The sequence below is a fragment of the Rhinolophus ferrumequinum genome, chromosome 11 (genome assembly GCF_004115265.2).
Source record: "Rhinolophus ferrumequinum isolate MPI-CBG mRhiFer1 chromosome 11, mRhiFer1_v1.p, whole genome shotgun sequence".
In the NCBI taxonomy this organism is placed as follows: Eukaryota; Metazoa; Chordata; class Mammalia; order Chiroptera; family Rhinolophidae; genus Rhinolophus; species Rhinolophus ferrumequinum.
In genome coordinates this window covers 13,312,644-13,328,912 of record NC_046294.1, presented here as the reverse complement: position 1 = coordinate 13,328,912, position 16,269 = coordinate 13,312,644, and the positions used below count along the sequence as shown (strand labels likewise).

General features: G+C 44.9%; 1 protein-coding gene across 1 annotated transcript in view; it reads left to right on the top strand.

Moving 5' to 3' along the window:
• The window catches only part of PTPRJ (protein tyrosine phosphatase receptor type J), a 157,674-nt gene that overhangs the window by 102,396 nt on the left and 39,009 nt on the right, over positions 1 to 16,269 (top strand). The window contains exons 2-6 of the mRNA XM_033120182.1: positions 6,611 to 6,632; positions 7,725 to 7,955; positions 10,428 to 10,688; positions 13,199 to 13,417; positions 14,556 to 14,765. Of these exons, the coding sequence (XP_032976073.1) occupies positions 6,611 to 6,632; positions 7,725 to 7,955; positions 10,428 to 10,688; positions 13,199 to 13,417; positions 14,556 to 14,765 (943 nt within the window). The remainder of the gene's footprint in view (positions 1 to 6,610; positions 6,633 to 7,724; positions 7,956 to 10,427; positions 10,689 to 13,198; positions 13,418 to 14,555; positions 14,766 to 16,269) is intronic.

Sequence of the window (16,269 nt, the reverse complement as noted above, 5' to 3'; positions counted from 1 at the left end):
GTGAGATCCTTGTGACTAGGGTGTTAAGTAGGAAGAATCCAGTGTTCAGAGTGGACCACTGATGTGATGGCAGTAGCTCTGGCTGAATTGGGATGGCATCAAGGGCAGTGTTAATAGTTTTGTTTCCTTTGCGGCCTGGCGGGGAATCCTTGTGACTGGAAGCACAGTTTTGGGATGGATGGTGGTTCCCAAATTGGGGAAGAGAGAGCTTTGGCTCTGCAGTATAACCAAAGGAGGTTGTGAAACAAGAACACATTTCTCGGGGAGGGGAGTTATGAACAAAGCTGGAAGACTCAAAGCCAGGGTATGCTCTTCGGAAAAGAAGGGGGAAAAGATTCTACTGAGCAGGGTTGGGTGTACTCGGGCACAGTTAATGTCTGGCCATCTGGTTGACCAATCGATTTCTATTGTACTGGGGTGTTTAGGTAGCCGGAAGTCCTTGACAGAACTGAGAACAGTATCATATCTTTTCTCATATGTCAGTATGTCTTCCTGCTAAGTCAGTGAGCTTAATCTATCTCTCATCTCAGTGTTTTCTCCTTTTGTCCAGCTATGGGGGCTGTATAAGCCTTGGGTCATCTGTACGGGTGGCTTTGCAGAGGAGTGGCAAGAAGAGGGGTGAGCTATGAGTACTCCATGTGGGCTGGATCTGCATCTCAAGAGATAAGGGGTTGGGGAAGTTTGGCTAGAGTGATTGAGGTCAAGGCCTGAGTTCTGGTTTTCGTGCTTCCTCACTGGCTCTGTGTCTTTGGGTAAGCCACTTACTGTCTCTGGATCTCAGTGCCCACCTCTGTAACTGAGCTGTTGTTCAAATTATTTAAATATTTTGGAGAATATGATTCTCATTGGTTTTGTCAGTAGGATCTGAGCCTTGGTGTTGTTATTGGTAAAGTGGGGATAAAAATACCTTTGTAGAGTTGCTGTGAAGATTTGAAAGGTGATGGTGATAGCAATAGCAAATACATAGATCATATAATTTCATCCTCACTGCAACAAAGCAGGTGTGACTATCATCTTTGTTTACAGATGTAGACACTGAGGAACAAAGAGGTTAAGTTACCTGGCCAAAGTCACACAGCCAGTAAATAATGGCTCTAAGTGATTTCCCCAGGTAGTCTGGTTCCAGATCCCGTGCTCCTAACCATGATTCCATGACTCTGTGCTCAGACAAGGGATGTATTGTAGAAAGCCCAGCTCAGTGCCTGACACACAGTAGGTGCTTAGTAAACTCGAGTTCCTTTTTAACCAGAAAGCATCCTCACAGTTTCCCATAGTGCTTTTGGTCAGGCTCTTTTGCCCAGCCCATGTTTTCTACTTCCTAGTTCAGTTCAGGGTGGTTCATTTCCCCTTCGTTGTCCAAATCCACCTTCCCTATGTATTACCTGCTTTTTGTCCCCTCACTCCGTCCACCTCCTCCTTCAGGAAGCTTCCTTTGCCTCTTCCCTCCCTCTCCCGGCCAGTGGCTGAGCTTGCTTCTGCAGTTACCCACCTACTTACTATCTTTGTTTAAAAAATTGAGGTGAAATTCACGTAACATAAAGTTAACATTTTAAAGCATACAATTCAGTGGCATTTAGTACATGCACAGTGTTGTGCTGACACCACCTCTATCTCATTCCAAACATTTTCTCTACCCAAAAGAAAACCCAGGACCCATTAGTAATCACTCTCCCTTTCCCCTTCTCCCATCCCCTGATAACTGCTAGTCTGCCTTCTGTCTCTATGGATTTGCCTATTTCGGACATTTCACATAAATGGAATCACAAAATGTGGGCTTCTGTGTCTGGCTTCTTTCATTTAGCATAATGTTTTTAAGGTTCATGCACATTGTAGTGTTTAGCATTATTTCATTCCCTTTTCTGGTTGAATAGTATTCCATTGTATGTAGATAGCACACATATCGTTTTAACATTCATCTGTGGATGGCCATTCAGGTTGTTTCCACTCTTTTTGTGACTAGGGCTGCTATGACATTGCCCCCTGATTCAGGTGGGGTCCCAAAGCTGTGACTTCTGGGGTCTCTGAGTTAGGACCATGGGTGGGCTCATTCATACCCCTCTAATCGATGGGTCTGCTGAAGCCGGGAGGGAGACGGCCTGGCGCCTCTGATGCAGAAAGGAAAGCGCCTTGGAGCCCTCTGTGCCCCTGGCACTGGGCTTGGCCTTGCATACCTTATCTGGTTTCACTTCTGCCCAGAGGGAAATAGAGAGAGGAAAGTGCTGGTTTTATCTCCATCCCAAGCAGCTCTTTTCATCTTTCCCTCCTGGGCCTTGGGCAGGTTTATACAAACCAGGAAACTCTGTGACCTCAGGTTGTGTCCTCTGAGCCTCAGTGTCCTCATCTGTAAAAGGGGAATGATAATTCCTATTTTCCCGAGGTGCTGCGAGGATTAAATGAGATGGCGCCTGTGCAAGTCTCCCTTCTTTCCCTTACCGAGACTTGGCACTGCTGGGTGAGGGATCGGGGGTGGGAGGTAACTTGCATGCAGGTTGAGTTCAGTAGAATCCTTGCTGATTAACAACCACCAGGGCCTTTTTGGGTTCTCTTAGAAGGGGAAGGAGCTGAGGTTATTCTCGTCACCATGCTTAGCTGTCATTTCTGGAAACTTGTCCCCAACTTCCTTTTTCTGCAGTTAATTTTGGCACTTAGTGTATGAATCTGTGGAAATTGGTTTCTTCCCATTTCACCCTTAGGCACAATGAGGCTTTGAGCTAATTTTAGAAAGATGAGCTTTCTGTGGATTGCATTTTTTTTTTTTTAAATTGGGGAATATTGGGGAACAGTGTGTTTTTCCAGGACCCATCAGCTCCAAGTCAAGTCGTTGTTTTCAACCTAGTTGTGGAGGGTGCAGCTCACGGGCCCATGTGGGAATTGAACCGGCGACCTTGGTGTTATGAGCACTGCACTCTAATCAACTGAGCCAACTGGCCGCCCCAATTGTATTCTTTTAAAAAGTATTTTTGAAGTGTCCACCATGCTGGGTCTCTTGCAGGGTGTTGTTTGCAAGGGTCCCTCCCCCAAACCGCCACTCCCCCTCCCCCCCCCCCCCCCCCCCCCCCCCCCCCCGTGGTCAATGGAAGAGTTTGGGGGCCTGGCTGATGTGGACTTGCGTCCTGGCTTTACCTCTCACTGACCAGCTCTGGGACCCTGGATGACCTCATTGGCTTTTCACTTTCTTCATCTGTAAAAATGGGGGTTAATGGGAAAATTAGTTGCTTTGCTGTGCTGTTGTTATTGTGTCAGCTAGTGATGTTTTGATTGCAAATAATAGACATCCCAAACAAAAGTCATTAAATAATAAGGGTGTTGCATTTCCCCATTCAAGAAGTCTGGAGGTAGAAAGTCCAGGATTGGTTGAGTTTGCAGCTCTTGGGGATCCAGGCGGTTTCCCTCTTTCCCCTCACCAGCCATCCTCAGCAGGTGGGTGATTCCTCCCCTCCTTGTCACATAGTGGCTGCAGCAGCTCCAGCCATCATGGGCAGATCTGATGAGTCTAGTGAAGCAGGATGGTATGGCCCTCCCTGTAGTTCCTTTTTATTTGTGAGGAAGCTCTTCCCCAGGAGCCCCCTTGCAGACTCCTCTTAGGTCCCCTTGTCCCATATCTTAGTCTGGGACCTTTAGGTCCCCTGGGTCCTGGGGCAAAGATTCAGGTCTTGGTGCTGTATTTGGGAAATCAGGCCCACTGAGGCCAGGAAAGATGGGAAATCATGTGGTGCAGTGTGTGATCGCGCTGGCCACTGTTTTACCATGAGTCCCAAAGACACACAGGCTGGTGTGTTCACATGGCACCGAGGGCGTTCTCTGAGAGTATTGTCAGGAGAAACTACCCAGATTTGTCAAGAAACACTCTTACTTTGCTTGCTTGGTTTTTTTTTTTTTTTTTGGAGGGCAGAGAGAAGAAAGGAACACATTGATAATATCTTTTAAAATTAACTTTTAAACCTTCCCTAAATCCCAGTACATTTCTCTCCAGCCACTTTGTATCAGGAGGTAATGGAGCTACTGGTTGAGGACACAGGCTTTGGAGTCGGACAGCCTGGGTTCAAACCCAGGCCCTGCAGGTCATGGGCCTACGAGGGACCTGTGCTGACCTTTTAGGGCTCTTTGGAGGATTAAGTGAGTTAATACATGAAAGCGCCTGGAACAGTGCTGGACAGAGTCAGCTTAGTGCATATTACGGAGAATGCATCGAGAATACAGAGTCCAAGCTGTGATTGCAGTCTCTAGAAAATGCCTTTTCGCCATGTCGGTGATCCTGGCCCTTTCATCTTGGAACTCAGAGCTCTTTGACACATTGTCCCGTGTAAGGCTCAGCAGCAGCCAGTGTTTTCCTGAGTCGAGGACAGTAAAGGGCTCCTGTGGAAATGCACAGACACTCTGCCTTCCTGCGCGCCCTGCTCTGACTTCCCTCTGGAACGGTACCTCCCCCAGTGCTCCCTCCTTCTGTCCTGCTGTGGCCTGGTTCTCCTGCCTTCCTCCCTCTCTCTGCCCCGAACCCACGTGGCACAGAGGCTGTCTGCTCTAGCTCAAGCCTTTAGCACAGCGCCACCCACGCAGGCGCTCGAGAATTGCTTGTTCCATGAGTTGGCGGGGCTTTCTACCCTGAACTACTTATTTACAGACATGTGTTATTTCCCTTACTTTCCTGCAAATAGTTTGAGGGTGGGCCCAGGACTTACCTGTGTCCAGGTGACGTTTGGATGGAGGGATGACTGAATGGATTTGAACGCCTAGATGCATGTACAAAGAGATAACATTATAAGGGGCGGGGACATGCCATCCTAGAGTCATGAGGTCACGTAGTTTAATGTTTTCCAACTACAGCACTCCCCCTAAAAAAAATGCTGCCCTGAGCTACTTCTCTAGCAACCAGCTCATTGTTTTTCTCCCTGTCTGCTGTGATCCATCCTGGACTGTATGGGTTGACTCATAGCATCGATTGGCGGGCATGGCTGGAGGCAGGAAGATGAGCTGAAAAAGTTTAGGCTGGGGATGATGAGGGCTTGAGGGTAGAGTGAGTAGTGGGGATGGAAAGTTTGGAGAGGGTAACAAAGGAGAATCAGCAAGGCTTGGCCTCCTTTGTGGGGCCTGCAGAGAGAGGAGCACTGGATTCCTCTGAGGACTGGTGCCTGGGCCGCTGGGAGATGGGACGGGAGCAGGCCCTTCCTTCTGTCTCCCTAACCCACGGGAGGAGAACCGGCGTTGACCTTGTAGTCTCCATTTGATAAGTGCAAGTGGTGGGGTTAGGGGAAGGGATGCTGGGCTGGAAAATCAGGCTCCTGGACCCAGGTGGCCTTGGCCTTGCCCTGGAACCTTGGGGCTAGTCTTTTCCCCATTGCTGGGCCTTAAGGATTGCCTCCTCTCCAAAATGAGAGGCACATTCTTTTAGTGTCATTTATTGAGTGCCTACTGTGTGTACCATCGTAGGCACGGGGCAGAGACAAGGTGTCTGTTCTTGTGGAGCGTACATTTTGGTTGGGGGAGACTGATGGTAATTGAGGTAAATGCTGAGGAGAAAACACACCAGTGACGAGATGGGCAGTGAGGGGCGCTGGTTTCCCTTGGTTGGTTGGAGAAGGACTTGCTGGGAGGTGGCATTTTCGGCTGTGCCGCAGGAAGGTCTGGGGCAGAGTGTTTTTGGAAAAGGGAATAAATATGGAAAGGCCCAAAGGGGGAAACCAGCTTTAAGAACACTGCAAAGGGCCCGAGGGGGTGAGGAGACCAGAGGGGCCACATCGGCTGTAGCTCAGAGATTGAATTTTATTCTATGTGTAATGGGAAGTTGGAGAACAGTTTTTCTACTAGGGTCCCTTTTGATTATTTTCCTCTTCACGAGGACCATGCTTGGAAAAATCCTGTTAGCCAAAAAAGGTGTGTTTATTAAACAATAGAATGCACAGCTTGAATGATTTAGGCTTTTAAAGTATGGGGAAATATTTTACAGATCACATCGAATATCTTTGAGGACTCCCAGCGACCTAAAGATGGCAGATGGAGACCCTGTCAACTAAACAATCTTTAAGGTCCCTCTGTTTTAAATATTCATTCTTCCCAAAGCTGCATGCCACATGATTAACAACAACAAAAAAGATGACCGCCACCTATTGATAGAAGGAATAGGATGAATTTTTGCACAGTGAAAACCCCAAACCCAGTGGATTTCTTCTGTCCCCCATCTGGCTTTACACTCTGCAGTGGAGACCTGGAAATGGCTCTGGGAAGGGGTGGCATGGTCCTGCGTTCTTTCTGGCTCGGAGAATCTGGATTCTGTTTCGGTGTCCTTCTACCTCCATTCATAATGCAGTGGCAGGAGGAAGGGCTGACCCGGGGAGTCGCTGCAGTGTTGGATGTATCTGTGGGGAAAAGTACTGGGAAGCCAACAGCCGGTTGTGTCCATATAACCGAGGGAAGCCATTGTTTATAACTGACCGCTCTTACACAGAGTTCCCACATCCAGTGTCCCATACCTTAGACCCGGCCAGCAGGCCTTTGTTTAATGGACTTCTTAGCAGCCGGCCCGCATTATTAAATTCACAGCTGCTTTATTTCTGATTTGCATTTTCCATGGCTGAGTGAATCTGCTGACTTTCGTTTTCTTTTTCTGTTACAGATTCTGTGCACAAGTGACAGCTGTAAGTACCACCACCCTCTCCACTCTTGTGTTGTTTGCTACTGCCCCCTGATGGACAGCAACATTAACAGCGATGTGAAAAATCACAGAAAATGCTCAAGTGTTAAAATTCGTTTAGTTTCCAATTTTTCTGTAGATGTGGGGTGAGGGTGGAAATGGCAAGTGAAAGAAAAATCCAATCAATTGTGTAACCTGGAAAAATAAAAAATTTATATTTCCTGTGATTTTTTTCCCCCCAAGCTACATCCATGGATGATTAAAAAAAAACAACAAAACAAAAAGCCAACTTAGTTGAAACTATCATGCAGTATGATTTACATTTATTTTATGTACTGTGACCCTGTAAGTATTTCCTTGGGTTGCTACATTGCCCCATGATTTTTAAAATGGTGTACAGGGTTTGTATAACCTCTGGAAGACCAGACAGCCCCCTGTATATTTAGCTTCCATGTGGAGGGCTGCATCCTACTTGCTCACTAGTGCTAGTCCTCCTTGGTCTATAGTAAAATGAAAAAAATAAGGACGTGATAGTAAGTTTTTAATGAAGCTAAATATATTCAATTGAAAGCACTGCCCATTCTGGGGTTAAGTACTTAATATTATTTTTGGTCGTAAAATGTTTCTATAAGAAATAAAGATAATAGTGGTCGGTAGTTTTTTTAATTTTAATGTATCCTTTTGGAAAAATTGGTAGCTTTTGTCTGTCCTCAAAATTTGAGGACTTTTTTTTTTGAGGGGGGCGTTGGTAAAAGCCCAAAGTCTATGAACACAGAGATAAAATAATTAGAATGTTCTCAGAGTGCCACACAAAGTGGGCAGGTCTTGCCTGAAAACTTCTAATAAAGCAAATCTCTGTTAATAACTGTAATTATGCAAAGTCTGTGCAAACAATGGGAAGAGCTCTGCAGTTGCATTTTTTCCTTGTTAATCAGTTTGGTAAATAAGGTGATATTTTAAAGCAGGAGAAGGGGAGATGAGGGAACTATGATGCATTTAAAAAATTATAATAAAAAACCTATTGTATAGCGAGTATATGGTGGGAGGAGGTGCCATTTTATTAGTTTATGTTTTGTTTTTCTTTCCTGTGTTCTAGGTTGTGGTGAGGTTTCATTCACATCTACAACCACCAAGATTCATTTTAGTGAGGTACCAGAAAACATTTTAGTAAAAATTGTTCCTGATTCCAGCGGCCAGAATCAGCAGAGTTCTCAACAGCCGAGTGACAGGAAGCCTTCATCTGGAGAGCTGGCTCCTGGGGTGAACCAGCTCAATGTCACCTATTTAAATAGCTCTAGTATCTGCTGCCCACAAGAACTGCAAACACGTGAGCAAGACTCTTCTTTTGGGATGGATTGTGGGATTCAGAGAATGTAAATGTCTTCACATCTGCAGTGTACTTAAGAACAGTTGATCTGAGCTTTCACAGTAGAAAGCAATTATTTCTTGTATCTCTCTTCTCCCGACTCTTGGCCCCGTTGCCTAACTGGAGGGTATCCTGGTTCCTCCGAGAGCTGCGCTAACGTGTCTCTCATCCTGCTCTCTGAGTAATACTATCAGGGCCGAGCAGATAAGAGCATGGGCTTAGAATCAGAGATCCAGGTTTGCTTCCTGGGTCTGCCAGTTTGTAGCTCTGTGACCCTGGGCAAGTCATTGGTTCTCTTAGACCTCAGTTTCTTCATCTTTATTAAACACACACACACACACACACACACACACACACACACACACACACACACTCACTTTAAAAACATACTTTTAGATGTGCTTTATTTTCTGAACTACTGACACTTAAGAACCTGCTTTTCTAAAAACTTCTCAGAATCCCTGTGCGAATAAAATTTAGTTCTTAGCCCATTTCTCCTTTGTAAAAATGGTGCCATAGCTTTCCCGGTGAAGGTGTTATGAAGCATAAATGAGAGAAGGATACCAGGCCTGGGACATGGTCAGCCCCCCACCAGGCTGCCATTCTCGGTGCCTCCACCACTGTGGCTTTGGTTACTGTCTTGTCCTCCTCCTCACCATCGTCAGCTTTGATTGGAAACGGCACCACAGCCATAACCTGCCAAAAATGCTCCTGTGAACTTGGCACTATTTTATAAAGAGGAAGCTCAAGTCTGCAGGGCCTTCCTGGCATGAAGTTTATTGAATTGTGGGCCGCAAGACTCTTCCCTGCCTGTTTCTATTTTCTTTCTCTTGTTCCCTCTCCTGCTCTTTTTTATGGATTAGGTAAATGTTTGCATCTTCCAGGTGCCAGGTAAGGCACACGCTCCGTGCTGTCATTTGAAGGTCTTGTGCATGCCGAGGTAGTGTTACCTGCACCATCTTTTCACTTCTGGGGTCCATTTCTAGGTCCTTGAGAAGTAAGGCCTTATTGCCTGTGCTTTCTCCTCTGTTGCTGGTGGGAACAAGTCAAGTTTGAATGCAGTTAGGATGCATCCATTTTGAAATTTTAGTTACTGTTGATAATGATAGTAACTTCTAGGGGTGGCCGGATGGCTCAGCTGGTTAGAGCATGAGCTCGCAACAACAAGGTTGCCGGTTCAATTCCCACATGGGATGGTGGGCTGCGTCCCCTGCAACTAAAGATTGAAAATGGCGACTGGACTTGGAGCTGAGCTGCGCCCTCCACAACTAGATTGAAGGACAATGTCTGATGGGTCCTGGAAAAACACACTGTTCCCCAATATTTCCCAATTAAAAAAAAAAGTTCTTAAGAAAAAGAACAAAACCATAGTAGCATCTGTAGTTTTAAGAGCCTGTATATCTACAGTTTGACAGATGATGAAAGTGAGGTTCAGAGACATGAGAAGATTTTGAAGAAAGTCACATGACGAAGGACTAACAGGGTGGAACTCTAAACCCAGATTTTTAAAATGTCCATATCCAGTGAGCTTGTTTACCATACCATGGTGCCTTAGTAATAATCCTTTAATATAGTGTATTAGAGCTGTCAACAGGGGAACCTGAGACTGAGAGGTTTGAAGGGACTAATTCCGGGCCAGACTGCTAAGGGTCAGCAGGTCCTTATGTCCCGGTCTAGATTCTGAGACCAGTTCTTTTCTCTTTATGCTTTTCTGTCCCTTGCCTTCTTTCTTTCTTTCTTTCTTTCTTTCTTTCTTTCTTTCTTTCTTTCTTTCTTTCTTTCTTTCTTTCTTTCTTTCTTTCTTTCTCTCTCTCTCTCTCTCTCTCTCTCTCTCTCTCTCTCTCTCTCTCTCTCTCTCTCTCTCTCTCTCTTTCTTTTTTAAAAGAGGGCACAGCTCACTGTGGCCCATGCAGGGATCGAACTGGCAACCTTGGTGTTATTAGTACCATGCTCTAACCAACTGAGCTAACCGGCCACCCCCCTTATCATCTTTATGCCAGAAAACTATAGAACTTCCTCCTGATATCAGAGTTGGGCAGAAAAAGTTATCACATGCTGCTACACCATATATGCCTCTGCACACGCCATGTTTTCTGAGAATTGGGAGATAGACTTACTTTGCATCTTAGGTCTCTGTTTGTAGCAGCTTCTGTGCAGTTGTAACCCATGTTCAGGTCACAGCCAGCATGGCCACCCTCTCATTTTTATCCCCGTTTTAAAGTATTTTGTTTCACAAACCCACGTGCGTGCACTGATGTATGTGTCTAAATGTATTTTGTTGGAGAAAATTCTAGGAGGCAATAAGCAAATGAAATTCTATGATTGCAAAATTTACTTCTGGAAAGTAGACATCGAGGGCAGTCTTTTCTCTTACATTTCTTTTCTAAATATAATTTTTCTTTCCTTTTTTTTTTTTTTAAAAAATTAAAATAGAACACAGTTCTGCATTTGACATTGAAGTTGGTTCCATTAGTTCAACCAGTGTGAGCCTAACATGGAAAAACAACGATTCAGCTGCTTCTACTTACATGCATAGAATGAAGAATGAGACAGAACATACGTTGCAGATTCCTGTTGCAAATCACACAAGCATAAACATCACAGACTTAAGTCCAGCTACTTCATATACATTGTCCATCATTCCACAAGTAAACGGGCAAGTGAGAAATGCCGTGAACATAACTGTCACAACAAGTAAGTTGACTGGCCTCCAGGAATGTCACGAACCATTCCTTCTTGTCCTGTGTCCTAGAGCCTTGTCTATTCAAGTTGCCTGTTGGAAAGAGATTGGTTTTCATTAACTGTGGAACTGGAGAGAAAAGATTCTGTGCTGTTTCAAGCCCAGGAGTTCAGATGGTTGGATCATTCAGTATTAAGGTCCTCTGTGACTTGCGATGTTTTAACTAATTCCAACTGTTTGGTTTTAAAAATCTTTTCTTCTTATCGGTTAATACTTACTTTTCTGCTAAGACTTGGGAGCAGAGACCGCCCCCCCCCCCCAATAGAAATACATCTTGATGGTGTCAGTAATTACTAGGCTTCTTGTAAGCTCCCAGGGAAAGTTGTGTTGTGTTTATATTCCCAGGAGTTTCTGCTGGGCATGAAATTTTAGTATATTTTGTAGAGGAACGTGTGTTTCAAATGAGATCGGAGCCCAGTGACATTCTATTAAGCTTTTTATATTCTATTAAGATTTTTATAGCTTAGATGTTAATATATTGAACCACCTGTTAGAGCTGCAAAGTTAGCATTTTTTGAAGCCGAAAAGAACCAAAAATATAAAAAAGAGATGAGAAGCCCTTTTTAAGTTGAGAAGAAGCAAAAATTTAAAAAAGAGGTCTTCTTTAGTTTTCTGATGTGGCAATGTGATCGCAGTGGCTGGGGAAGGCCATGGAAGCCTGACCTCTGTGAGCCCAGGGCTTGAAGTGACCACCTAGCCCGACGCCTCCTGCACGTGGAACGGGAAACACTAAACCACTGGTTTTCAACCTTTTTTTAAAGCCAGGAAATGATTTCTTTAAAAAAAAAAATCTTTCCCAGGAGCCCAATAAGTAAAAAGAACTGGAGAGAGAAGAGCTAAGGGATGAGGTGTCTCAGGGACGTTCAGAAAACTCCCAGAGCTCCTCAGAACACAGTTCTAGAGGGACTCCCCCCACCCCCATAAAGGTGTAGTATATTATATTGTGAAATGAGGACGAGAAGGAGTGGGCAGAGAGGAGCTAGAAGAGAATTAAGGAGGAAATTGAAGACAGAATTTAGAAAGGGTGATGGGGACCAGGTGATACAGAATTGGTGACCGTGGGCAGGAGGAGGTGGAGAGGTGGCAGGAAGCATCCAGACAGGAGCTGAGCATCCTTACTCCACATTAAAGTTCCTGAGAAACCAGGCTATGTTCACCAGTTACTAGTTACTGAGCATGGACTGTGTGCTTAGCTGTCCTCAATACATTCTTTTGTCCTCACAGTAACCCTGAGCGCGACAGTGGAAGAAAATGTAATGCTGGAAAGTTGTTTCTTCTGAGGTCCCACAGTTACAAGTGGTGGGAAACTAGGGGGCCTGATTCCTGACCACTGTGGTACAGTGATATTCGTAATAGGTACCCAGGGTCATGGAGCTGGCTAGTTTATTGATGTTCCATTAACAAAAAAGACATACGAGTGACCCAATTTAGAAATCGTTGCATCAGAAACATTTGATATGAAGCCTAGAATCATAGAGTGACCAACTCGCTTCAGAGCTGGATGGTGCCTTGCAATCATCCAGGCCAGCGTCTTCACATTTAGCTGCCTGCAGACCTCAGGCAGGGTTTCTGCTCTGTCTGCAACACTGTCTGTGCTTATATGTGCTTAAGGCTGGAGCCCTGGGTCTAATCTCCCCAGTGCTACCAGTATGCATTCTAGAGGAAGTCACCCTCCTCTCTATAGCTCCATGTTCTCATCTTAGAAATGAAGGGAGTGGATGTCGTTTTGGCTGAAATGGTTTGGTTTATGTCACCGACAGTCAATTAAGGTGATGGAAAAAATGGTGGGGGGAATGGTATAGATGAAAAAAAATCCCCTCAGGGTTGGAATACAGGGATGAGCTCCTCAGTGGAAATATCTTTGTATTACGGAATGGTGTTATTTGTATTATCTTGACTCGAGACCTTTAGACACAGCAAACAATCACTTTATTTCATGCTTTGTTCCTGATGTCTAAAACAAATATAATTAAATGCTGCTGTTTCTTTTTTTAATTTTAATTTTAATTTCTTGACTTTTTTTAAGTTAAAATTTATTGGGGTGACAATAGTTAGTAAAATTACATAGGTTTCAAGTATGCAATTCTCTTAATACATCATCTATATATTACATTGTGTGTTCACCACCCAGAGTCAGTTCTCCTTCCATCACCATCTATGTAACCAAATGCTGCTGTTTCAAAGGGACAGTTTAGAAGAGTGTCAAATCACTGTTGGACTTCATTGTCTTGGAGAATAGTATAGATCTTAAAAGATGTTGGCTTTGGGGTTTATTCTCTTGTCCTCTTTTATGTATGATGATATGTATTTCCTAATGTGGAATGATGCAATTGCACTAGATTCTGTTATAAAGTAAGTATTTTTAGTGAGTCCTGTTGAAACATGAGTGTCCCCAGTTTTTCTTAATGAAAGGTGATTGCAAATATCTTGTTTCATCCATGACCATTATGTGTTTTTAAAATAGAGCCTCTTCTAGTTTCTGATCTTCGTGTTGTCTCTGTGGGTATGAGGAACGCTTCTCTTGCCTGGAAGAATGACAATGGCACTGCCACCTGCTGGATACTCCTTGAAGACACTGGAAGCCATAGAGTCAATACAAAGCCAGAGAGTCAATACAAAGTCTTGTGTCTTTTAGAACCAAATGAGACACAGGGAAAGCCCCTGGTTACAGAAAGTGGCTCAGGTGAGTTATACGAGTGTGCTTCTCATCTGCTTGATGGTTTTGACTTTCAGTAACTGAATAGTTTTTAAAAATATTGTTCTTATATTTGTATAGAGTTTTAGAATTTATTGAGGGTTCTCCACATTTTACTTTGATCTCATACTTGTATAAGGAAAGAGGGAAGAATGTTCTTATTTTATAGGTCAGCATATTGGGGCTCAATGACAATGGGGTCGAAATTGTTCGGGTTCTGGCATCCAGAAAGACAGCTGGCCCCTTTAAGTTTTTAAACTCTCACTTGAACGAATAACAACTGTGTTAACCCAAGTAGGGCCATGGAGGAACTTACCACATCCACTGAGAAAGGGATGGTTCAAGGGCAGATCTGCAGACAACTCCTGCGCTGACAGTGGGTCGTCATATGCAGATTTCATAGCATTTTCAGGGGTAACTCTGTGAATTGAGAAGAATAAGTACGTCATTCCCATTTTGCACATAAGGAAACAGAACTAGAAAGTGAATGTTAGCATTCTTGATTGCAAGTGATGGAAACCAGATTTCAATAGCTTCGATTAGAAGAGCAACTTACCACCTTGTGTATATTTCCTGGCCATGGGCAGCTGGACCTTAAAGAGAGACGGAGTGATGCTCATCTCTTTTTCCTGCCTCTTTCTTTTTATCGTCTTTGTTCTCAGAGTGGTTCCCTCCACACAACTCAAGGAGAAATGGCCACCAGCAGTTCCCCTGTTTCACCCCCTATCAGCCAGGTTCTGGTCCAGGGGAACCATGCCTTGAATGGGCTCAAATAAGCCATGTTTGAATTATGTGGCTGTTCCCGGAAAACCATGTTTGGAGTTGGGTGGGAAAAGCTGATTTCCCGAAAGTAGGGAAAGATGCAAATAGCTGAGTTGGAAAGAGAAGCTCAAATATCTGTGGTGTTACTGGAATAAAAGTACAAAGTGAAATACCTGGCCTCATTCAGGGCTTTTTCAGGCGGATGTGTCTCTGTCTGGGGAAGGAGGGCAACAGATGCTCGTGGAATACCCATTGTGGGGACTGTCTCATGTGTCATCTTAGCAGGGCGTGGGGGCGACACTGAAGGAAGCCAGGGATGTGCTTCTGTTGCAGGTAATGTCTTTGCCTTTTGTGTGTGAAACAGATGTCACCTGCACAAAGAGCTTGGCCCAGCTACCCGGGAGCCCCAAACATGAACTCGAATCTGCAGACCCAGCCTCCGTCCATCCTGTGGACGGAAGAGACACGGAAGTCCTGCTTCTTGGGTTAAAGCCTGGCACACAGTACAAGGCCACTGTTGATTGTGGAGCACCAGATGGCACCAGCTTGCTCCCGGCCACAAACTTCAGTACATGTATGTTGGATTTTGCAAAATGGCTTCAGCCAGAGTTTCTAGCACAAAGTTGTGTCTTCTGTGATTCTGGTTCTGAGTTATCTCTGGCTTCACAATTGGTTTTGTTGTCAGAGGGAGTTTTCTGGAAGAGATTTTGGATAGAGTAGACTCATTGAGATTCTTCTTAGCTCTTGGCCGAGGTACTTCTTTCAGTGAGGTCAATAAACAGAGTGAGCAGGGGCTATGTGCAGACACGGGGCACTGCCTTGCATCTTTCTCTCATTTCTCTGTGTACGAGCCCGTGAGAAAAACTGGTGTAATATTTTTCCCCTATACACTGATACTCATTTTGTCAATGTTGGTTAAGTATTTTCCCCTTGAGATAAGAGAATGAGTTTTCTCATTTCGCCTGACTCCGGAATCCATGCAGATCTTTTTGCTGAAACTTGCCGACGGTGCACATTCCAGCTTTCTACCTCTCCTTTATCAGCACCCCCACTCTGTACATTGACCAGTGTTTGGAGGCTTTTGGATTGGTGCTGATGATGGGGTACAGACATGCACAGTCCCTACCCTCAGGGAGTTTCTATACAGATGGGGAATCGAGACACATGTGCTGGAAAGGCATGCCGTTGGACTCTCGGGTTCAGGAGCAAACGCTGCAACGTTACAGTTTTTAGAGGGTTGGTGGCAGGCAGTATAACCTGACTCTGGTTATCTTATCTCAAAATGTATCTGTTCTGAAAGGCTGTCATAGACCACAGCACAGAGGGGGTGGGGGCTGGAGGACCAAGGACAGAAAATGGACGAGCATCCAGTAAACTCTGGAGTGCTGGGCCATCCTGGACCTGGTGACATTCACTCAGGATTCAAAGTCCTGAGATAAAAAGTGTCATATATCTGCTTTCTGGGTTTCTGTGCTGGGGAAGGGAGACACTGTCCTCCCCAGCCTCTACTGGGTGACAGGCACTTCCTCCCACCAAGGGGGGTTGGGCCGGGGGTTGGAAAAAGGAGTTGGGTGCTACGTGGGTAACACATGGCAACTGTCAACTGTAGCTGCCCACTAAGTGCTGTGGACATTGGAAGGCTGGAGCATGATTTTTTACATCAAATCCTGAAGAAAGGCCACTTCTACAGGCAGGATTTGAACTGGCTTTGAAGGGGGAATAGGATTTGGATAAATGGAGAGAAGGAGGTGGACACACCAGTGGAGGGAACATGATGAGTGAAAGTGCAGACGATGGACACTGAGGGATGAAGGTGGAGAGGCCCTGGGACTCAGTGACATCTGAAGGCCCCTGATCATGCCGGAGGGGTTGATTTAATTCCTAGAGAGATGTTATGTGTATGTTGGAGAGTTGTCTCTCTCTTTTGGAGAGTGGGGGCATGCTAAAGAGTACGTGGAGGCAATTATTAAAATTATTACTACTAGCCAGGCTGTATTACTTGCACGGGGCTAGAAAATGGGGGCAGGAAGCCAGTGACAAGGCCTGTCTATAAGGAACCGTTGCTTTTCCTGGTATCC